This window comes from Tamandua tetradactyla, chromosome 4 (assembly GCF_023851605.1).
Source record: "Tamandua tetradactyla isolate mTamTet1 chromosome 4, mTamTet1.pri, whole genome shotgun sequence".
Lineage (NCBI taxonomy): Eukaryota > Metazoa > Chordata > Mammalia > Pilosa > Myrmecophagidae > Tamandua > Tamandua tetradactyla.
Window position 1 is genome coordinate 144,723,408 of NC_135330.1, and position 23,304 is coordinate 144,746,711.

The following is a 23,304-nucleotide window of genomic DNA, read 5'->3' on the forward strand; positions in this document are numbered from 1 at the left end:
GTAAGCCTTCCTTAAAGGGAAGCATCAGGTTCTTGTTGGGCAGCGATTTAACCTGTGAGCATAAAAAACTTGTAGCACTGTAGAAATGGAACTCCCTTGACTATTTCAGCAGGACTTCCCTACACAGAGTAAAGCTGTAGGGATCCCAAACAAGGAGGAAAAGTTACAACAAGATACACTGATTTTCATTCTAGCAAAGATGTGCATGTGTTTGCATGTGTGTGAATGCAAGTATGTGTAATCATCTCCCACCAATATGATATATACCTGCAACACTGTAGCTTCTTATCACTCATAATGAAATTGCTCTCCTCTTACTCTCTTCTCCTACCTGACATCAAAAAAAATTCTTAATAGCATAGGAATAGATCACAGAAATTAATAATTTAAAAGCCATCCAAAGCAGATAGGTGTTTCAGGAGCAACTATGCTGTTTCCTGCTAAACCCTGAGTACTTCATAGCTATAAATCATATCATAAGTCATCATGATTCAGAGAACTTAAAAGAAACTACTGTAGCTTTTTTATCTGAATCACAAAGAATAGAATATATGCCTTCAGGCAAATAATTAAAATTTTAGTCATCAGAATTCTTTGTAAATGCAGAAATTAGCATTCCAATATCTCCATCCCAGTTTTAAATTCGCTCTGCTTTTTTATTGTAGCTATTATTAAATCCAAGTCAATCCACCACGGTTACAGTTGGTTCCTGGGGAAAAGCCAACCTGGAGGTTCAGGAAAAAGCCCTTGGAACAGTTCGATGCCCATCTGTTTGAAACATGGCAGGAAAGTGTTGCTTCTGAAAAAAAAATGAAAAATAAAAATGATGATTTGTCTAGAAATCACATATATCTGAGTAATTCAATTACAATTATTAAACATTTGAATAAAGGTAGCATTTAAAGTACCTATCATCAAGTGATAGATTATTTATTTCAATCGGTTAGAGCTAAAATATTTTTACTTGAACAACTGCCTCAAAATATTATGGTTAAAGCACCATTTTTCAAACATCATTTAAAATACCCCCCAATATCTGAACTGTGATGGACTGATTTGAAGCATTTATTAGGAGTTTAAAATTGGGAACTTACTTATAAACAAAGCTCTCTAACCCATTAAAAAATAAACTTCATTTTTCCCATTCTGTAAAAATTTCATGCAGAGGAGGCTTGCATACGAAAGGGTAGGTCAACACCATTTTGTTTGTAGCATCCCTGTGGGATTCACTCACATCTCGGCAGATATGCTTGCATCTAAACTCCTATATGGCAGTGGCTATGCTGACATCAGGAAATTTATCAGAAGAGAAGAGTCAACCAAGTGGGAGAAAATATTTTTTAGGCACCTGACAGCATGACTGTGCAGAGAGTTAAAATTAACAGCTGACACTAGCTTCTCAAACACTGCAATATTCAGAACAAAAGCTCACTCAGAGGCACCACAAACGTAGGAAATTTCTTCCAGTTTCATTTAAATTAGTAAGATAAATGAAGGCTAATTGTGCTAGGATCAATAGGAAATAATTAAAGCAAGCACAAAAACTGAACAATACAATACAAGAGAACTGCCATTTTGAATTTTTTCTTACAGAGCAAGGCAATGTATTTTGAAAGAATACACCTACCGTATGATTCAAAGTCACCTGGTCTTATCACTTTAAACCATCATCCCTTACCCTTCCCATTTCCATCCTGACCAATCACCAAATACTGCAGCCCCCAAATGAAAGATAATTTGTCCATACATCAGAAAAGCAGCCACATTTAAATTCACCTGGAGGAAGGAAAATAAGAAAGCATTGTAGAACCTGCTTACCGAGACACAAGCTTTTAATCCTTTTCTCCCCCTCCATCCACATTATTATCCTTGCCCACTGTGACTTTACAAGCACGGGAAGATCTTCTGCCAGTACAGGGGAAATGCAGCACTAGTGGAACGTTTGAAGAGTTGACTTTACAGAATGGTTGATAGTGCACTCCTTCCCATGTAGGAAACTTCTTGGTCACCCCAAAAACACCTGCAAAGAAAGAGGAGCTGGAATTATTTAAAGCAGCTGACAAGAAGAACTTATGGACAATTGTTAAGCAAAGAATTAGGGGCATATAGGAGCAATAACCCATGTGATTAGAATGTAAAAATAGTATTTTTAAAAAGTCTTTTAGACTTGATAATGACTTTGAATTAATTCATTAACTTTGTTTTAAAAAGTCAGCATAGGGTGGTGCAACAGCTGTTCAGTGGCAGAACTCTCACCTGCCATGCCAGAGACCCGGGTTTGAGACCTGGAGCCTGCCCATGCCAAAAAAAAAAAAAGTCAGTATAGCAACCAATAATTGTCAGAGATTTTTTTGTTAAAAATTGGTGGCAATCTTTAGGGCTACCCACCTTTAGCTTTTACACAGCTTCAATGTAGCCCTTGTGGCAAGTGGAATCTATAAATATAAAGGATTTATATTTATATAAATTATTAAATAAACATTTTGCATCAACAGTTTGCAATTCTGAAGACACAAGTTGGGATACCCACTATGACATTAATTTTTGCAAAATATTTCATGTTGGGAACAAAGAACTAAATTCAAAAAAAACATTGTGATAACTTTGTACCTCATAAAAACAAAAACTTATCTTTATGTGCTGTACCAAAAGATGTCTAATATAGCAGTAATTTTTTAATCTAAAATTTTTTTCATTAGGGAAGGTGTGGTTTTATAGATCAATCATGCATAAAATACAGGATTCCCACACACCACCTCATTTAAAACACCTTGCATTGGTGTTGAACATTTGTTACAATTGATGCTAGCATATTTTTTTATAATTGTACTATTAATTATAAAGTTCATGGTTTAGGGTGCACAGGTGGTTCAGTGGTATAATGTTCTCCTTCCATGCAGGAGACCCAGGTTTGATTTCCGGAGCATGCACCGCCCCCACCAAATAAAAAAAAAGTTCATGGTTTAACTTAGGGTTCACTATTTATGTAGTGTAGTTCCATGGATTTTTTTTTTATTCGGTTACCATTTATACAATCCAACACTTGCCCTTTGATCATATTTGGTTATATATTTCAGTGCTGTTCATTGCATTCACAATGCTGTGCTACTGTTACCACCAACCTTTATCAAAACATTTCCATCATTCCAAATAGGGACTGTGTATATTTTAAGCCTTAACTCCACATTCCTTATCCTCATCCTGTCCCCCCAGTAAGCTAATCCCTATTCTAGACTCTGACAATACGAATTTGCTTATTCTACTTGCTTCAAATTAATGAGATAATACACCATTTGCCCTTTTGCATCTGGCTTATTTTTCTCAACATGATGTCTTCATGGTTCATCCATGAAAACCTTCTTGACCGAAAGGCGGAAGAGAGGAATGAGACAAAAGAAAGTGTAAATAGCTGAGAGATTCCAGAGTTGAGAGGTTATTCTGGAGGTTATTCTCACACATTAAAGAGATATCACCTTTTTAGTTAAGGTGTAACAGAGAGGCTGGAGGCAAGTGCCTGAAAATGTAGAGCTGTGTTCAGTAGCCTTGTTTCTTGAAGATGATTGTATAATGATATAGCTTTCACAATGTGACTGTGTGATTGTGAGGACCTTGTGTCTGATGTTTCTTTTATCTACCTTTTGCACAGATGAGTAAAACATATGGATTAAAAGTAAATAAATTAATAGGGGGAACAAATGTTGGAATGAATTTAGTAGATTGAAATGCTAGTGATCGATGGGAGGCAGGGGTAAGGGGTATGGTATGCATGAATTTTTTTCTGTTTTCTTTTTATTTCTTTTTCTGAATTGATGCAAATGTTCTAAGAAATGATCTTGATGATGAATATACAACTATGTGATGGAAAAAAAGAATGTTCACATTGTATATTGATTGGTTTTAGTAATAAAAATTTAAAAAGATAAAAAAAAGGGGGGGAATTTAATAAGTTGCTAGTTTACATTTCTAAGGCCAAGAAAATGTCCCAATTAAAACAAGTCTATAGAAATGGCCAATCTAAGGTATCAGGGAAAGATACCTTGGTTCAAGAAAGTCGATGGCATTCAGTGTTTCTCTCTCAGCTGGAAGGGCACATGGCAAATATGGCAGCATCTGCTGGCTTTCTCTCCAGGTCTCTTGCTTCATGAAGCTCCCTGGGAGGCATTTTCCTTCTTCATCTCCCGAAGTCCCTGGCTGGTGGACTCTCTGCTTTGTGATTCTGCATCATTCTGTAGCTTTCTCCAAAATACTCCTTTTATAGGATTCCAGTAAACTGATCAAGGGCCACCTAGAATGGGTGAAGACATGTCTACACCTAACCAAGTTTAATACCCACAATTGATTGAGTCACATCTCCATGGAATTAACATAATAAAGTTCCCAACCTATAGTACTGAATAAGGATTAGAAGGAAACTTTACTACCACAAGATCGATCAGGATTAAAACATAGCTTTTCTAGGGTACATAAATACTTTCAAACCGGCACAAGTACCTACTTCCAAAGATCTGTATAAATATCAACAAGCAACCCCCTCCCAATCTAAAAAAATGATTCTCAGAACTCATTGTGAGGTATCTCCAGATTGTCTCACGACATTTTAAAAAATATCATGAACTTTTATAGTAATTCTAAAGAAAAACTGATTTTAGTTGTTCAGTTTAAAAAAGATAAAACATACAACTGATAGATCCTTATAAGGAGTATTAAATGTAAAGAAGTTGAACAAATATCTAAGACAATTATACTGGCAAATCAACCTTTTGTTTTAAAAGGTGGAGTCACCAATCTAACAGTGATTCCAGCAGAGCAAAAGCCAGAAACAGGAGAATCCTCTACTGAGATGTCCAGAGCCTCCAGACCTCCAGTGTTGTCTGAGAGCCACAACACAACTGCCACCCGGGAAGTTAAGTGGAATCTACATTTTAATTAGATTCCCCGGAGATTTCACATAAACGTTTGAGACATGTTGGAATCAAGCAGTGGTTCCCAAACTTGTCTGCATATAAACATCATCTGAGAATCTTTTAAAAATTCCAAAATCCAAGCAACACTCAAGGCTATCTAAATCACAATCTCTAGAGATGGGACGCAGACATCAATATTTTTTTGAAGCTCCCAAGTGTTTTCAGTAAGTAGACAAGTTTGGGGATCACTGTTCCCTCCAGATGGAGAACTTCAACCTGACTGCACAGGGTGAGTTTCCACCACCAGAGTCTGATGCAATTGGTCTGGGGTGTGGCCCACATTTTTAATGAGTTTCTTAAACTCCCTAAGTGATTCCTATGTGCAGAAAAGTTTGAGAATCACTGACCTAGAGCCTGGCATGGAAGAGTAAAAGTCGGTAGCTGAATGTGCACCACGCTTTCTGGAAGAAGGTTTTAAAGTCAGTAAGCATTAATTAAATGAACAGTTGGTTGCACAGCTCTCAACCGACTCACCAGGTATAATGACAGCACTGAGCTTAGCAGCTCAGGTCTGCCAAATCTTGTAGGATCCCCCCACCCCCCAGGCACTGCTGGCACTTTGCTCATCACAGTGCCCTTCTCTTCTGCCAGGCTCCCTTTCAAGTGACTAGCAGTGTGCATCTTCTGCTTGGCATTTAAAGCAAATATCTTCTCCTGCAAAAACAGAAAGAAAAAAAAATGATGTTCATTCCCCCATGAAAACCCAAGCAAATCAATCTGAGTTTCAACCAGAAAGGAAAGTTAGAAGGCCACTAATTCTGGCCCCTCGGGGCCAACATCAGCTACAAATATTACAACTCAACTACACAAAAAGAAACTGCAAGAGAGCCTTTCAGACAGGAAAAATTTGAGTTACAAGTTGGCTTCCAGAAAGAAAGAAGATCATAAATAGGTTTTCAAATACATGTGCTTCTTAACGAGATGGAAGTGGATCTAATCTTATAGATAGGAACATATAAGGCTCAAAAACATGGGATAACTGATTACATCAATCCTTGAAATCCATTTGCGGCAGTGGTTCTCCACCCTGGCTGCAAATTAAAACCACCTGGGGAGTTCAGGACTAAACAGAGCAGCTAAAGAGGATGTCTACGCACTGATATCCCTCAAAATCTCCTCAGGAGATTCAATCTTGTGTCACGATTAACCACCGCCGACCTAAGAGAGTTCTCGCTCTCGGAGAGCGCGGAGTCAAGGCGGAACTCGCAGGCACTCAAGGCCCGGGTGCCACGGTCCGCGCGGTGCTTCGGAGGAACAGCTCCGCGCATGCTCGGCTTGCGAAATTCGCCACAGTCGCCGGAAATACCGGGGGTCGCCAAATGGCGCGGGCTAGAAGCGCGGGCACGGGGACAGGGAGACCACGGAGGGAAGGCCTGGCCCCGGGACGCGTGCCCTGGCGCTGGGTCCTGACGCCACTCTGGCTGTTGGCATCCTCGGGCTGGCCCCCGACCTCGGGCGACCCGGCCTCGCACCCGTGGCCAGTGCCCTACAAGTGAGTGCGGGCAGGGCGAGGCCAGGGACGCCACGGGGTAGCGGGCGGGCGCGCGGGCCCACACAGACCGTCGGCGCGCGCACGTCGGGGCATAGGAGGGGCAGGGGAGGGGGTGGCGCGCGGAGGTGGGGCGCTTCTCGGCGCGCGGAAGACCCGCTTCTGCGCTGTGAAAGTGGAGAACTCGGACATTGCAGCTGCTGCTTGCACCGCCCCAGGGCCTTCTTTCTTCTCGGGACTCTTGAGCCAGCCAGCTTTGGTTTTCCTGCAGTCTCAGAGGAGTCCCGAATCACGGAAGTAAAGGGAAGTATTATATTTTAATCGAGTGACTTGTAGATATTTTATCTTTGAAAAACTTGGGAAGACAGTTTAAATACCTGGTTTGCAACTTATTTTATACACTATCATTAGTCATCATTCATACGTAACCTAAGCGCATGACAGGTCTCGAGACCCGGGAGCCCGCCCCCCACCCCCCATCCCCCCACCTCCACCTCTGAGTCCCGGGCAAACCGAGGTTGGCCACTTCTCTTGTCCCGTCTTCGATCTGGAGGTAGGACCCTGGTCATAAGTCGGGGACGGAGAGTGCAGACCTCCAAGCTGATTCGAGTCTTTGACCCCCGAAAAGTGTTTAACTCTGCCTAAGACTCAGAGATAGCTAAACAGGGTGAAAGAAAACATGGGGTCAGCACCAGGCAGGAGTGAGATAGATTATCAACCTTTGGTGGACACTGCGAGCATCCACCTAGATCTTTGGGGGTGAGGTGGATGATTCACCTTGAGCGTTGGGAAGGCAAGATTACCGGGTGTTTGGGAGTGGGATCCGGGTTCTTGAGATCACATCTGGCTCCTGCATCACTAGCTTTGTGACCTTGGGAGAGTTACTCAGTATCTCTGTACCTACGTGTCCTCAGAAAGTAACTCATAGAGTCGTTGGGGGAATTAAACCTAGTACATATCAGCTATTGTCGAAAACCTTAGTGTATTGGACAAGTGTAGTCAACTCACCGAATGGTTTGCACCATTTCCGTGTTTTGCTTAATAGCCATGAAGAAAGTAGTTTTGGTTTTTGAAGCAGGTTTTCTTGAAAATATTAATAGACTGTTCATGAGAGAAAATCAGATATTCATTCAATAAAACAAGTAAGAGGGCCAATGCAGTTACTTGATTTTCAATTAGGACAAGGTGTTAACTTGTTTTTTAGTATTTCTTTAAGTTTCGAGTATTAAGTACTAGCTCTCCCTCTAATACCCTCAAGTGAGTATAATACATTTAATTTAAATTATGCTTTTAAAAATTACCTCAGGCCTAAAATAAATTATACTTTGGGTAAGTGGAACTCTTGATGAAATTTTGGAAATAGGGCCAATGAATGGTTAATGTAATCGCCTATACAAAACAGATGTGTACCTAAATTTAGTACACATTTTCAGGGATTCTTCAGGTTTTGGGTCATGATCAAGGTTTTAATAGCCTAACATTGAAATAGAAATATTTGTTTATATGTTAGGGTTTTAAAACAGTGGATCTGGCTGGAACCTTAGGGATCTAGACTGCTTAGAGGACAGAAGCAAGTTCTTATTCGTCTCTCTCTTCCCAGTACGAGGTTAGGGAAGGTGACCTGTAAATGTGCATTGAGCTGAATTCAATAGTCATCACCCCTCTAGCCCTACTACTATGGTCTCCTCCGGACTTCTTCTCTTGCCTGTATTATTGCAGCCACCTCCTATCTGGTCTCTGAGCCTTAATTTGCACACATAAACCCAATTCGAAAAGTAAGAATTATTTTATAGCAAATTCACTCATTTCAGATCTGCTACTTAAAATTCTTTAAATTCATTCTCTGGTTCAACCCTTCCCAGTTGTACAACTCCACGGGGCACACTATTCACACTGTACTGTGTTCGTGCAAAATGACACAGTCTTTTCTACATCTTTTCTCCTGCCTTGAAGCCTGAATTCTAGTCTTAGGTCCTATTCTAGTTTGCTAGCTGACAGAATGCAACACACTAGAGATGGATTGGCTTTTAATAAAAGGGGATTTATTTCATTAGCTCTTCAGAGGAAAGGCAGCTAACTTTCAACTGAGGTTCTTTCTTACATGGGCAGGCACAGGATGGTCTCTGCTGGCCTTCTCTCCAGGCCTCTGGGTTCCAACAACTTTCCCCGGAGTGATTTCTTTCTGCATCTCCATTGCTTGGGCTGAGCTGCGAGTGCTGAGATGAGGTATGCTAAGCTGCTTGGGCTGTGCTACATTGAGCTCTCATTTAAGCACCAGCCAATTAAATCCGGCATCATTCATTGCAGCAGGCGTGCCTCCTAGCCAACTGCAGATGTAATCAGCAACAGCTGAGGTTCACACTGCATTGGGTCATGTCCACAGCAATAGATCTAGGCGCCTTCACCTGGCCAACTTGACAACTGAATCTAACTACCACATGTCCATCCCTTGTCAACTTGGCAACTACGTGCATCACTTTAAACAATATTAAGGTGCAGAAATTTTCTTCTAATTGTAGACCTATGAATCTCAAAACAAGATATCTGGTACTAATATGCAAAGGAAGGACAGTCACAGGATGCATAAGGAGGAATTGGAAGGAAAACCTACAGGGCAAACACCACTGGATATCAAAGTCTGAAAGTCATTTATCCTTCAGTTTTAGAAAGTGGCAGTCCCATCCTTTCCAAGGGCCTATGCAGTGGCCCGCCTCTTTCCAAACCAACCTCGGGGAACATTGAAGAGACCACCATTTTCTCGGCTCCACTCTCTCCACGCATTGGGGCCACACCTGGGCTCTCTACCATTTCTGGGGCACATGCTCAACCCCTCCATGTGGTGGCAGCCAGGCTCTCCCCAGTCCCCAAGAAGCATGCTGTACCTTCTCAAAGGCCTGAGGCAGCACAACTCTTCCACTGCAAGGAGATGGGAGACTCATCCTCTGACTTCAGGCCAGACTCACTCTCTCCGTGTATATGGGTGGGTCTACTCTCCTGGCCGAGGTTTCTTGGCTTCAGACCTGAGCTTCCATGGTTCTCTGCAAACTCCAGTTTGTCCCTTTGTGTCCCTCTTTGTCCAGATTGGCAGTGGTTCCGTTTACACCAACAGTCTCATCAAGCCCTCCAGGACTTCTCCATCGTTCTCTTCACAGTTCCTCCAAAATCTTCCCCTTAGCCATCAAAAAAACTGTTCCAACGTATCTGGTATTTGCAAACCACAGCAGCACCCCACTTCTTAGGTACCAAATCTGTTCTAGTTTGCTAGCTGCCAGAATGCAACACACCAGAGATGGATTGGCTTTTAATAAAAGAGGATTTATTTTGTTAGTTCTTCAGAGGAAAGGCAGCTAACTTTCAACTGAGGTTCTTTCTTACATAGGCAGGCACAGGCCTCTGCTGGCCTTCTCTCCAGGCCTCTGGGTTCCAACAACTTTTCCCGGGGTGATTTCTTTCTGCAACTCCAAAGGGCTGGGCTGAACTGCAAGTGCTGAGATAAGGTACGCTGAACTGCTTGGGCTGTGCTACGTTGAGTCTCTCATTTAAGCACCAGCCAATTAAATCAAACATAATTCATTGCAGCAGGCATACCACTTAGCCGACTGCAGATGTAATCAGCAACAGATGAGGTTCATACACCATTGACTCATGTCCACAGCAATAGATCGAGGTGCCTTCACCTGGCCAAGTTGACAACTGAATCTAACTACCACAGTTCCCTACCTGAGAGTCTACTAAGGTGTCATACTTGTCTTATGGTACCTGATATCTTCTCTTTTTTTCTGTCCCAACCTTCATAGACACTTTAAAAACCTAGGCCAGGTCTTTTTCTCCTTCTCCTTCTTTGCTGCACCCCGACTCTTTCAATCTCACTCCCCATCCCCAGCCCCTGCAGGCAAAAATAATTTCTTCCTCCTTTGTGCCCACAGATGATTTTGTACATTTCTTTAGTTTCCCACTTAACCACATTGTACCCTAATTATCTGTTTAATGTCTTCCTTGCCCCACGGCCACACCCACCCAGACCCAGTGGGGAAAAGAACAGCAGTGTTTAAATTTTTATTGCCCTCTTTTCTAGTGTACAGTATCCTACATATAATAGCTCCTCAATAAATTTTGGTTAAATGAATGTTGGTTAATTCTTAAGAAAACATACAATACACTTATGGATTATTTGGAAAGTTAAATTTCATCTTAAAATATTCTTTTCTCCAGTAAACATTTGTATGTCTAATTGGATAGGATCTGGAGCTATAAACATTTTAAGACATGTACCCTGTCTTCAAAATTCCCACAATGAGAGTGGAGAACAGGGAAAGGTGCATTTTATCAAAGTGCTTTTGAGCTATCAAAAGCTAACAGTTGGAGTCTGTTCACAGGATAACAAGTAAAATGTGTATATTTATACATTATGGTCAGAATTTTGGATGTTTTCCTTAAAAATTAAAATCTGGATTCTAAAATATGTGAGAAACCAAATTTCTGTTAGAATCTAAGTTGATCATTTCTTTTTCTGTTTTAGACGCTTTTCCTTTCGTCCAGAATCAGATCCTTATTGTCAAGCTAAATATACTTTCTGCCCAATGGGTTCTCCCATCCCAGTTATGAAAGATGATGATGTCATTGAAGTCTTTCGATTACAAGCTCCAGTCTGGGAATTTAAATATGGAAACCTCCTGGGACACATGGTAAGGATGCACTTGCTCTTGTATCATTGGTTAATTGAGTGATTTAGTTAACTATATTGATTTGGTGGAATAATTACTGTTAAAATGGCTGATTTTAGGTGTTAATTGGTATTCTTAGCATATATATAAAATGAGTAGTCAAAAATAATATAATTTATGAAATAATTGCAATCTTATTATTATATTTTGTAATCTGGACAATAACAAATGCAGTAGCTTTAATCCTTTTTGATATTCTGAGTCTGAATTCAACTCCTTTATCCAGCATGTGGAAAACAAAAGGAGGAAGCCCAGAGAAAGGGAACGCCGGAACCACATTGATTTCTGGGCCCTGTTATATGCACTCTTCCTAGGTTAGCTCACCATTTAATCTTCTCATTACCCTGGGAGGTACATAGAGTTTTTTACTGAGACCATGGCATGGAGACATTTAATACTTTTTCTAACTTACAAAGAAATTATGAGCATGTCCACATGGCATATCTCTTTCCTATCTGAGATGAGACCAGTAGCCAAAATAAGAGAGGATGAGGGGTTAGTTTGAGGGGCTATAGGGTGGGCACAAGAAAAGCAGTGTGGAAGAGGAACAGCTGAGCAGTTCTACTCGATGTACAGTTGAGGGACATCACATTTTCTCCCATCCAGTTGCCTGGACCTGTGGTCACTTTACAAATGTTTCTATAATTGTATTATTTTAACCCAGAAAATTATGCATGATGCCATTGGATTCAGGAGTACATTAACTGGCAAGAACTACACAATGGAATGGTATGAACTTTTCCAACTTGGAAACTGCACATTCCCCCATCTCCGACCTGAAATGAATGCCCCTTTCTGGTGTAATCAAGGAGCTGCTTGCTTTTTTGAAGGAATTGAAGATACTCATTGGAAGGAAAATGGAACATTAGTTCTAGTAGCAACCATATCAGGTAAGTTTCCGAAGTATGGCAGCAGTTGATGAGTGTATTAATATCTAAATGAAAGAAATTACTTTCATTGAGATATTTCAGTGGTGTTCTTCTTTTTTGCAAGTCACTTTGAAAATGTACTTCTAGAACTACTAACTTCTGACCCAAATTATTAGTCATGTAACGCTTTACCTGTGATTATAGGATATGAGTAGTTTATCTCCTACCTATTCCCATGGTAAAAGTGAATAAACAGTTTGTAAATTAAATTTGACTTTCTAAATAAAAGTGAGGAAAAATCCACAGAGTCCCTCATAAAATAATTGGTTAAAAGACCTGTGAACTGCATCTGAAAAAAAAAAATCTGATGATAAATTAAAATGTTTTTATATTATGAAATAATAGTTACCACTTATATGGACTTACTTTAGGCCATATATGTAAATCACTTTGAACAGTGCTTTACATATATGGCATCATTTATCATCACAGAAACTTTCTGAGATAGTTACTATTATTTTTCCCCATTTTCAAATGGGAAAACTGAGGCACAGAGGTTACGGTCACACAGCTAAGTGGGACTTCAACCCTAACAAAAAGCCACATAGTCATTCTCTTAACCAATTCACTACATTGCCTCCTAAAATATATATGATTTTTGACATTTGAAGCCCCTTGGACTAGTTACCCTTGAGATTTTTCTCTTCTTTTGCATGTGTTGCTAAAGCAGTTTGAATTTTGCTGTAGTTCTTGCATTTTTTGGTTAGCTCAGCAGAACTTTTATCAGCAAATCATCGAGTATCCTTGGTCAAGTCACCATTTTACCTTATTGGCCCAGCTGTCTCATTTTTACAAAGAGGATGATACCATTATTACTTTCCAGCAGTAAAGAGTTTGTCCATATGATTTATAGACTCTACACTTATAAATTGCTATTGCAATTATAGAAAAGGTAGAGACATCTTGAAATGAAGATACTGTTTGTGATAAGCATTAGTCTTATCACATAGGACTTGAGGAATTTATGCTTTCCCTTTGTATAGCTCTTTACAAAACATCTTGGAATGTGTTAATTCCAATGGGAGGAAGAGATATTCTTCTTCCTTTTATAAATAAGAAATTGAGGCTCAGCAGGTAAAGTGACTTAGCTAAAGGTGACAGAACTGGATCTAGCAGATCCAGGACTAGAATTGAGGTCTTTTATAATCTAGGGATCTTTTAACAGAATATTCTGTTTTCTTCTTCCTCCCTTCTAATTGTTATACTCTAAACCAGCCCAACAGTATAAAAGTCCATCTCTCTTTTAACAGTGCTCAGTAAAATAAATAGCTGCTCTTTCATTCTAGGGTAGTTGTTCACAGCTCTGCTTTCTCCTTTTCTGCCTATCTCATACCTTAAAATTCTTCCTTCTGAGAAAAATTTATCATATGAACAGTGATCACTTTTTTTGGCAAAATGGTTTGTAATATGCCAGTACTTAAATCTTTTAAGTTATCCATCTACCCTCTGATTAATCCTGTTCTTTGACTTTTATTCATGTTACGAAACAGTGTTTTGGAGCATCTTATCATTTAATTATAGCAGAAGCTTTTCAAAGTTGAAGGACATTAAAAATAGCATCTTCAGATTTGTTCACACATAGTGACAAAGTGAAATGTTGGGGCACAGCTCAATTAAGCATAATAATTGCCTAGGTGAACATTGTAACCCTGCAGAGTAAGGTGTTTCCTATATATTTGGGGATATTTGTTCAGGTACAAGACAGTAGGAGACAGAGTTAGACTTCCTGGAGTCTGTTTAGTCCATAAACTTGGCCAAAAACATTTCCAATTTAGTTGATTCATTGGAAGAATTTGAGTGGTGGGTGGAGAGGTTGTAAGCAGAATCTCCATAGCTACAAGTACAGGGAGAAAAGGGAAATAATAGATATTAAACAGATATTAAAGGTGATAGGGCATGGTGTTGCCTCTAATGTCATTTGTCGGCCAGCCTTCTAGAGTAGCTTTCTCAGGCAGCCATTCAATGTATGCAAGCCATGCTTTGCAACTGAGAAGCTCCGAATCTTCCCCCTTCCCCAGTTTTTCTTACACTGCCTTTTCTCCATTCACCTTTTCTTCTTCCATAATTCTTTGTCTTTGCCCCCTGAATCTAAGTTTTCCTTTTGACTAAAATGATTATAGAATTATTTTTTAAGATCTATCTATACATCTATTTTATCTTGTTAACAATTCAGAAATAGCTTATGCTTTGAATAATAGAATAAAAATTGGCTATGTTTTTATTTCCATTGTGAGATGCATGCTTGGAAGTTCAGAAATTGTTGTTTATTCATATGCATTCATAGCCTTAGTGAGTCTATTAGGACAACCATGGTTGTTCTATTAAAACCAACGTGGTTAACTTTAATGTTCACATAGGTTTTTCTGCTTTTGTTTTTAATTAGGAAATGCATTTAACAAAATGGCAAAATGGGTAAAATGGGACAATGAAACAGGTATTTATTACGAGACATGGACTGTCCAAGCCAGCCCAGAAAAGTGGGCAGAAACGTGGTTTGAATCCTACGACTGTTCCAAATTTGTGTTAAGGACATATAAGAAGTTGGCTGAACTTGGAGCAGAGTTCAAGAAGATAGAAACCAACTATACAAGAATATTTCTTTATAGTGGAGAGCCTACTTATTTGGGAAATGAAACATCTATTTTTGGGCCAACAGGAAACAAGACTCTCGCTTTAGCTATTAAGAGATTTTATTATCCCTTCAAACCACATCTGTCAACCAAAGAATTTTTGTTAAGTCTTTTGCAAATTTTTGATGCAGTAGTTTTGCACAAACAGTTCTATTTGTTTTATAATTTTGAATATTGGTTTTTACCTATGAAATTCCCTTTTATTAAAATAACATATGAAGAAATCCCTCTACCTAACAGAAACGAAACACTCGCTGGTTTATAAAATGTTGATGCTATTGCTCGTTTCTCTAAGCCACCAGCATCTTGATTTTCAGGAAGTGATTTTACATTTGTGCATTTCTTAGACTTTTCTTCCTTGGAAAAGAAGATAAAATGTGTATCTGCAGACTTGCTGCATATTAACATCTCAGGACTTTCCTCTTAGAGAAGCTGAAACTCATATATTATATTGGCCAAAATGAGCATGTTAAGGTGATCTTGATTTCAATCTCCAAGCCTTTTTAAAAATGGAGTTATGGTTCATATCAGAAATATAGGATCTTTGAAGTCAAAATTTTAGAACTGTGGAAATGATATGCTAATATTTTAAAAATACCTTCAGTAACAGTTTCATGGTGGAAGCCACTTTTTCCCATATGGTAGTTAAACTATTTTGAGTATTTTTTTATGGTTTGGACTGACTTCATAGCTTTTATAAATTTTGTAGCTAAGTCTAGTAGTCTGATTATATTGTGTTTCATTCACCTTCACCTAAAATCTTATTAGGACAACACAGCTGGAGTGATTTTGCTTCCAGGATGTGGCAAATACAGTGTTAAAGAGCACAAATCTGGGGGCTTGATTTTTGGCTAATATACTGGAACTAGCCAGTAACTGGTATCTTGTTTTAGGCAATTAAACAACCCTGAATCTTAGTCTCTTTATCTCTAAAATGATTCATCTCTTAGGATTGTTATAAAAATTGAAATCATGTATGTTTGGCACATTATGTTCTTGTAAATAGTAGCTATAATGATTAATCTAAGAATAAATTGTCATCCTTGATCTTTCCTAATGTAGTCTAAGTGCCAACCTCTCTTGAGTTTCATGATAATCACCTAGACTTTGACCTGATAGCATATAGTATCTGATTCGTCAAACAGTTGAGGCATGAGAGTGATTTGGCTGCAGTAGTCAATGTCTGGTTATACTAATACCCTTAACACCTTCACTGTTCTGTGTACTTCTACTTCCCACTAAATCTCCCAACTCTGTGGAAGACGGTGAACATCCCAGAGAAAGGACTGGCTTTTGTCACGTGATTCAATTAAGGCCATCAAACAAGCTTTCAAAGTGTTTGAAGGATTTGATGATCAATTGAACATTCTTTCTATTCATGGGAAAAAACACCAGTCAATAAGATGATGAAACAGAAATCAAACAGTGTTTAATATATAAAATACCAATTATATTATTGTTTCAGCTAATAATTCCTGGGAGTACTTCCTGGGAGGCTGGTAGAGCACCCCTGAGTTTTCATAAAAAGCTTAAATGTAGATATAAAGTTAACCTAATCCACATGAGAAGATTGGGGCTTAGAAAGGTTAAGTTTCAAAGGCTACTCAGCTAGTAGTAAAGGAGCCACATTTTGAACCCAGGTTCAAACTGAATTGAATGCCCTTTACAAGTTTCCCAGTGCTACTCAAAGTATACTCCACATACCAATGCCTAACCACAAACTGTTATTTCTATAAGGAGAGAAGTACAAAAAATTGAGTTAAGCATTTGGAAACGTTCAAGCAATTTGACATAGTGATTTTATATCTGTTGAATCAAGTAAAATAAATTGTAGCATATATGTTATAGTCTGTCTTTATTTCATTTTTCCAATAATTCATTTTCATTGTTTTTTTTTAAACTATAGGCCCACAGCAGATTAAAAACCCCAGTCCTTTATCCCAGATAGCTTGTGAAGCACCACATTAAAGCATTCTGTCTACTGCACAGTCTTCTTCAGATAAACAGGGAGTATTTAGTTTTACTGTCTCCCATTTAGCCAGTCAACTCAGGTTAACAGTGCCTAAACATCCCTAATCTTTCCTCTTTAACCTGCGAGCTATCTTCACAGGAAATTGCAAGAAAACTTACGTTTTTGCATTATCACCATCTAGTGGCTAAAACCGGGCAATGCCAACTTTTTCAAGATTCTTAGGAAAACTGCTATAGGAAAGCAATATTTTGGATATTCACAACTGCATGGGGTGACAAGCAAAGATTCTTATACCAAGTTTGTGTTCACTGTAAATCACAGAAAGTCAGCAAAGACAAAATGAGGATATCTGAACATGGAGCTTAAATTTTAAAATAAGACTAATTTAAAGAATCATCCACAATTTTTCATTGTGCTTAAGAAAATTAATATGTAAGAAATTGTGTGAGTTCTATATAGACTATAATGTAATGACAGATAATGATTAGCACAAAGAGCATAGCATTCACACAAGTGCTTCTATGACTTTATTAAATCTGTCAACTGTACTTACAAGATGAAATAAGGCTTTAAAGTAGAGTTGATTCAAGAACATTTCAAAATGGTAGTTAGAAAACAAAAACATGGCTGGGCAGGAATTTGCCAATTAAATTTTGCTGCCTCTTTCAACCACTGTATAACAAAGTAAATGTACTTTCTATTCTGTTCATTTAAGTTATAAATTTATAAAACTTCCTTAATTCTATTTCTAAGATAAACTATTTTGTTGAGGTTTAAACTGTATTAAGACTTCAGAATAAATATATCCTCACTCATTTATCCTGGCTCAGTATTAGTTAAGTATACCCATAAAGTGTCATCTACTATATTGTTGTAGGCACAGGAAAACAAAAGATGAAAATGACTACTAAAGTAAATATTTGGAAGCCTCAATCAATATACACTCCTTAAAAAATAAAAAACAAATAATATAAGTCTTAAGAATACCAATGTTCATAGCAGCATTATTCACAATAGCCAAAAGGGGGGAGCAACCCAAGTTCCCATTAACAGATAATGGATAAACAAAATCTGGAGTATTAATATACACAGTAAATATATATACGCATTCCATAAAAAGGAATGAAATTTTTATATATGCTAAAACACTAATGAGCCTTGAAAACAATGAGTGAAATAAGCCAGACACAAAAGGACAAAGATTGTACGATTCCACTTATATGAAATATACAGAATAAGCAAATTCACAGAGAAAGAAAATAGATTAGTGGTTACCAGGGACTGGGGACAGAGGATATTGGGAATTATTGCTTAATGAGTACAGAGTTTCTAGCTGGGGTGATGAAAAAGTTTTGGAAGCGGATGGTAGTAACAGAAGCACAAATGAATGCAATTAATACCACTGAACTGTATGTTAAAAAATTGTAAAATGGGAAATTTTGTTAAATATATTGCCACAGTTAAAAGAAAAATTCTTAGGAAGTTTTATCCAGTTTTATAGTCTACTATGGTGGCACGTGTGGAATTCTCTGGGACTGTGTTTCCTTAAAGACAATGACTAATTTTTTTTAAATAAATTTTTGCCATGTTATAAAAAGAATGATGATCTAAAATGACCCACATGCTTTTCCCTATTCACAGCCAAAGGTATGGGGCTGGCCTGAGTTTGTCTCCATCATCATCTTCATATTTACGCTTTATTGTCCAAGTAACTTCTTGATCTACAAATCTTCCTTTCTACATTCTTTCTCCCCTATTTAAAACAAGGTAGGATAGTAATAATTTATCTTTTCATTAGATTGATTATTTTAAGGATAAGCTCTTAATTTATTTATGGAATAAAAGGCTTTGTGTTCTTTTTTTTAAAGGAAAGCTGGTTGTCAACGAGCAGGTAGGATTTTCCTAGCTGTTTGGTAACATTAAAACAAGCCCCACAGATAAAATGGGGCTACTAATCTGTGAAAAGATTGTTCCCAGCTCTATGTGGGATAAATAGCCTCTTAAAACGCCAAATTTGGGCCTGAGCCTCTCTTCTATCCTGAACTTCTCCACAAATACAAAAAAAAATTCTTAGAATGTCATAAATTGACTTGCTTTTTAAACATGCATTTTTTCCTTAGTAATGTCAAAATAGCCCAGATTACCAAGGTAAACTGAAATTACTTCTGGAAGCTGTTAAGACAAGAGATGAAAACAGTTTCAGTGGTTTAAAACTATTCCAATATGTAGATTCCTAAAAAAGGCCAACGGGATTCAAGGACCCAGAACTTTATTTCTAAATGATGCCTTTTATAAACTCTCACTCTGAATACAGAAAGAATCTACTCCTAAATTAATTTTAATTTCATCATTTTCTTTATAAAACTAAAGAAAATAAACATTTCATGGTAGATTTTTAAAAATCATATTTTAAGCAGCAGTCAGAGCTTATTTCAAGAACAGATACCTATTTGCCTAATTTTATATCTTCAGTCTACCATAAACATTGTTAATATTAAACATTATCCATCAAATATGAATCTGAAAAAAACCCGTATGTGTGTAAGTTTAGCTAGTTTTAAAGTCAAATAAGTATAAATATTTGGGTAACTTTTAAAAATCGTAATAATACAACAGCATTAGTAACTATCTTTATTCTCAAATTAACAAAAGCATATCATATACTTTACAATATAAACAAATTAAGTGCTATGCATTTTGCTTATAAAGTGACAAAGTATTTTAAGTATTATATAATTCAATTTGTACAAAAAATAAATTTCTAAATAAAGCTCTGGTTAGTATAACTGATTACTGTACCATCAAATCCATTTTCCAGTGCTGTTCAAGAAAAAAAAGACTTCATCCAATAACAGGTATTTCTTGTACAATCAACACTTTTTACTATTTAGTAAAAGGGGGAATATTACTGTAATTGTGTTGAATTTTCAAGTCTGGGTCAGCTTTTCCCCCTCATTTACATATGGCTGTAGTACAGAATCCTATCACTTTTGAAAGGCTGATTTAGAAAATTACCTTTTGCCTAGGAAGGTAATCTAATTGAAAAATAGATAAGATCTGTAAGACTGTTAGCTTTCCCAACTGTTGAAACAGTTTTTAAAGTGACGCTACTGAAGAGAGCCATTTCAGGCATTAATGTATTCCACTGGGAGTAAACCATTTCTTATTTCCTTTAGGAGGTTAAAATCTACTAGCATTAGTGCCCAGAATCAAAGGCTATATCATATTAAAAAAAAAAAACAACTAAATATAGTCCAAAACTTAGTATTTTAACAGACTATAAATTCAAGAATTTTTTTTCTTTTTTATATGAAAATATTAAACACTGACTTAAACAATACAAAATATCAGTTTAACCAAATTAATCACAAAGCTGCAGACCTTTTTCAATGAAAATTTCCCAATCCAGAGCAATATTTACTCAAAAATATGATTATGAACTTAAGTATATCCTCTTTTAAATTAACTGTTGTTTATGCTAAACTGTACACTGGTGCTCTTTTTATTTTTTTAAATTCTCCTTACATAACTATGTAAGTTCCAAAGTGGAAAAATGAACCATCACTAAAATTCACTGAAGACTAATATTCTTCCACAGAAACAATTTATAAACATATTAAAGTTCTACTTTTAATTATTCAAATTCCCTAATTTGGCTTTTTAAATATAGATAAGCTTTTCATTTTGATTACTGTATAATAACCTCAAAACTAATTTAAATAAACAAAACCAAGGAAAACTAGTAAAGCATTCCTTACTTTACATACAAAAGCCTCAAATGCCACATACATATAACATTATCACAGAAAAGAATATTTTATATGGTTTAGCAGATTAAAGAACACATTTACACAAAGCTAAACTGCCCTCCTATTCTGTTTATTTTCTTTTAATTTGATCTTGGCTCTGTGTATTATCCTTATATAATAACTAGTTGTGACATTTATCTGTTTTCTAAGTGTTTCAATTGATTATATATACCTCTTATTCTTCAAAGAGCTTTGTAACATTTGAGAACATTCAATCTTTTTCACTAGCTACAATATATCCTACATTTTTCTCACAAAATGCTCACTTTCCTGAGCTATATTAAACACCTTATAACAGGTGTATGTATATCTGAAGACCCTAAAATGTGAAATTTACATTAAAAATGCATAGAGAGCATATATTTTGGAAAACCTAGTAGTACTCAATTCTTGGATATTATAATACATAGGTTTTGTTTCCTTCAGATTTTAAAATGTTTAAGTCTATAACTGATTACTTTCACATCTGAACCATTTTTAATTTTCTGAGATTTGAATGCTATTAGGCTAAAGAAACACAAGGATTTTTCTGACCAAAATTGATCTGTGAGTCTCCTAGTAACCAATCCTTATACACTCACTGTAGATAAATTTCTGTGCCACAAAATAGAACTATATCAGAACTACAGCAAATACATTTGTATTAAATACAATATGCTTAACATTAAGGTGCTATTCATCATGTCCTAGTCTTTACCAAGTGGGCATCATGTCTGGGAACCACACCCTACCAAGATGCTTGGACACTTCCCAATGAATCTGCTCCAAACTGTACTTCTGATCAGGAATTAATACTTCCTCCATAATAGATAACTGAGACAGGCGGCCACCACACATCTTCACAAACTCAACAAAGGCACTACATGAGACTTCACATTCCCCTAGTCCAATAGCTGATAGGTTTTTGCAGCGTTCTGCAATGCGAATTAATTCTTCATCAAGTGGACGTAATCCATTAGCACATACTACCAGTTCAACTAGTCTGGGGCATGTCATTCCTACACGGCCAAGCACATCTTTGCTTACTGATCTCCCAAAGTAAAGATGAGTGGCAGGTATTTCATAACGAAAGAATGGGTCAAATTCTTCTTCATATAAAAAAAAATACATCACTAAGTTCACTTTGGGTGAATGTCTGATGAAAGCATCCCAGCTGCTCTTCTGAATTGTATGGAAGTGTGTCTGTCCAGGATTCTCACTTACTACATCAATGCGCAAATGTTCTAATCGAACATGTTTTTCAGAAGATAAAGCAAGTAGCAACTCATCACTCAATAAGTGGTAATTCAAGGCCAGTTCTCGTAAGCCATGACATTGATCAGCCACACAAAGGATACCTTGGAAGAAGGAAAAAAACAAAACAAAACAAAACACAAAACTGAGTACTTACAAGTTTTTATAAAAGTTTATCATTTGTTCAAAAGCTCAAACAATTACATGCCCCACAGTAAAATTATTTCCTTACCACAATATTATACAATTTAAGATTTATTGCACAGTTGGATTAGCAAAAGGAAAACATTTAAAATTTGTTACTAATTTCGTCTATTAGAAAATGAAACCTATTCCAAAGTGATACCTTAAAAAGAAATGAAGCTCACTTAACTCAGAAAAATCATAAAATTAGTAATAAATGTCATCCTAAAAATATACCACAACTGTACACCTACAACTTCTTTAATTAACAAAAGAAGATTCAGCTCAAAAAATATGTATCTTCTGAATTGGCAAGAGAACAAAGATTTGCATCTATTGTTGCTGAAAGACTTGAGAGTTTGGGAGCACTTACACATGGTGACAGAAGAGCAACAGAATCCAGAGAGTTGAGCAGGTTCAACTTGGACAATAAGTATGGAAGAAATGCTTTAGAGATTGTCATGAAATCCATTGTAAACCTGGATTCTCCTATGGTATCCCCACCTCCAAATTACCCCGGTGAATTCTTTAAAGATGTTTGACAAGGACTGATAGGAGTTGGCTTAATAAATGTAGAAGATCGCTCAAGAATTCTTACTCTTGATAAAGATTATAACATAAGAAAATTCTTTAACAGAATTTTGGGCATGGAGGTACATCAACAGAATGCACTTTGTGAGAACTTTGCTGACACACTTACTGCAGTTGTTCAAAATGCCAAAAAGAACAGAAGATATGATATACACATCTTAGATTTTGGCTCTGGAGATGAAAAGGTGAGGAAAAGTGATGTTAAGAAGTTTTTGATTCCAGGCTATTCAACCTTTGTCCTGAAGAATTATACACAATTAGTGTAGAAAGGGAATGTCCTGGGAGGAAGCTACCAAGATTTGGGCTGAGCTGACAGGACCAGATGATGTTTTTACTTGTCATTGCAAATAAGAAGCAATAAGAAAACTGCTATCTTAGTTAAAGTGAACCCTAAAAAGCAGTTTTTCTTGGTTTACAGACCAAATACCAGGAAGCAGCTCATATTAGAAAATAATACAGATCTAAAGAAGAAGCATAAGAAGGTAATTTCTGATGATGCTGTGGTCCATTGGTTAGATCAATATCATTCATCTGTACATACCTGTACTTACACTTATTGGTGTGGCAACTGCAAAAAAGCAAGCTTGGGGTTAGTTTGTGAAATAGGTCTTCGTTGCTGCCCATATTATGTATTATGTGGTTCTGTACTGAGTATGTGGACAAAAATTGAGGATGTTCTGGCATCTGTCAGTGACACAAATGTGAAAATGCAGATAGTTCAGCTAAGAACAGAGGATGGACAGCAGATCGTAGGTTTAATCATTCCAGCAAATTGTGTGT

General features: G+C 37.2%; 2 protein-coding genes and 1 long non-coding RNA gene across 8 annotated transcripts in view; 1 reads left to right on the top strand and 2 right to left on the bottom strand.

Moving 5' to 3' along the window:
- Positions 1-637: 637 nt before the first annotated feature.
- LOC143681436 (uncharacterized) lies at positions 638-6,208 on the bottom strand. Its single transcript, XR_013174608.1, has 6 exons — positions 5,952-6,208; positions 4,037-5,618; positions 2,389-2,435; positions 2,257-2,292; positions 1,819-2,020; positions 638-799 (listed from the first exon to the last, which is right to left on the bottom strand). It is a non-coding gene; the product is annotated as an uncharacterized LOC143681436 (long non-coding RNA).
- Positions 6,111-15,788, top strand: CLN5 (CLN5 lysosomal BMP synthase). Of its 2 annotated transcripts, XM_077158459.1 has the most exons (5): positions 6,934-7,006; positions 8,563-8,679; positions 10,973-11,138; positions 11,842-12,067; positions 14,490-15,788. In XM_077158459.1, exons 2-5 carry the CDS (start codon positions 8,675-8,677, stop codon positions 14,999-15,001), a joined length of 909 nt encoding a protein of 302 aa, XP_077014574.1. In that variant the 5' UTR covers positions 6,934-7,006; positions 8,563-8,674; the 3' UTR covers positions 15,002-15,788. The 2 variants fall into 2 exon arrangements, with proteins under 2 accessions (XP_077014575.1, XP_077014574.1); XM_077158460.1 differs by lacking the exons at positions 6,934-7,006; positions 8,563-8,679 and adding an exon at positions 6,111-6,456.
- A 3,538-nt stretch (positions 15,789-19,326) lies between these two features.
- The window catches only part of FBXL3 (F-box and leucine rich repeat protein 3), a 36,109-nt gene continuing 32,131 nt past the window's right edge, over positions 19,327-23,304 (bottom strand). For all 5 annotated transcript variants that reach the window (XM_077158455.1, XM_077158457.1, XM_077158456.1 and 2 more), the window contains exon 5: positions 19,327-21,854. In XM_077158455.1, the coding sequence (XP_077014570.1) occupies positions 21,211-21,854 (644 nt within the window). In that variant the 3' untranslated portion in view covers positions 19,327-21,210. The remainder of the gene's footprint in view (positions 21,855-23,304) is intronic.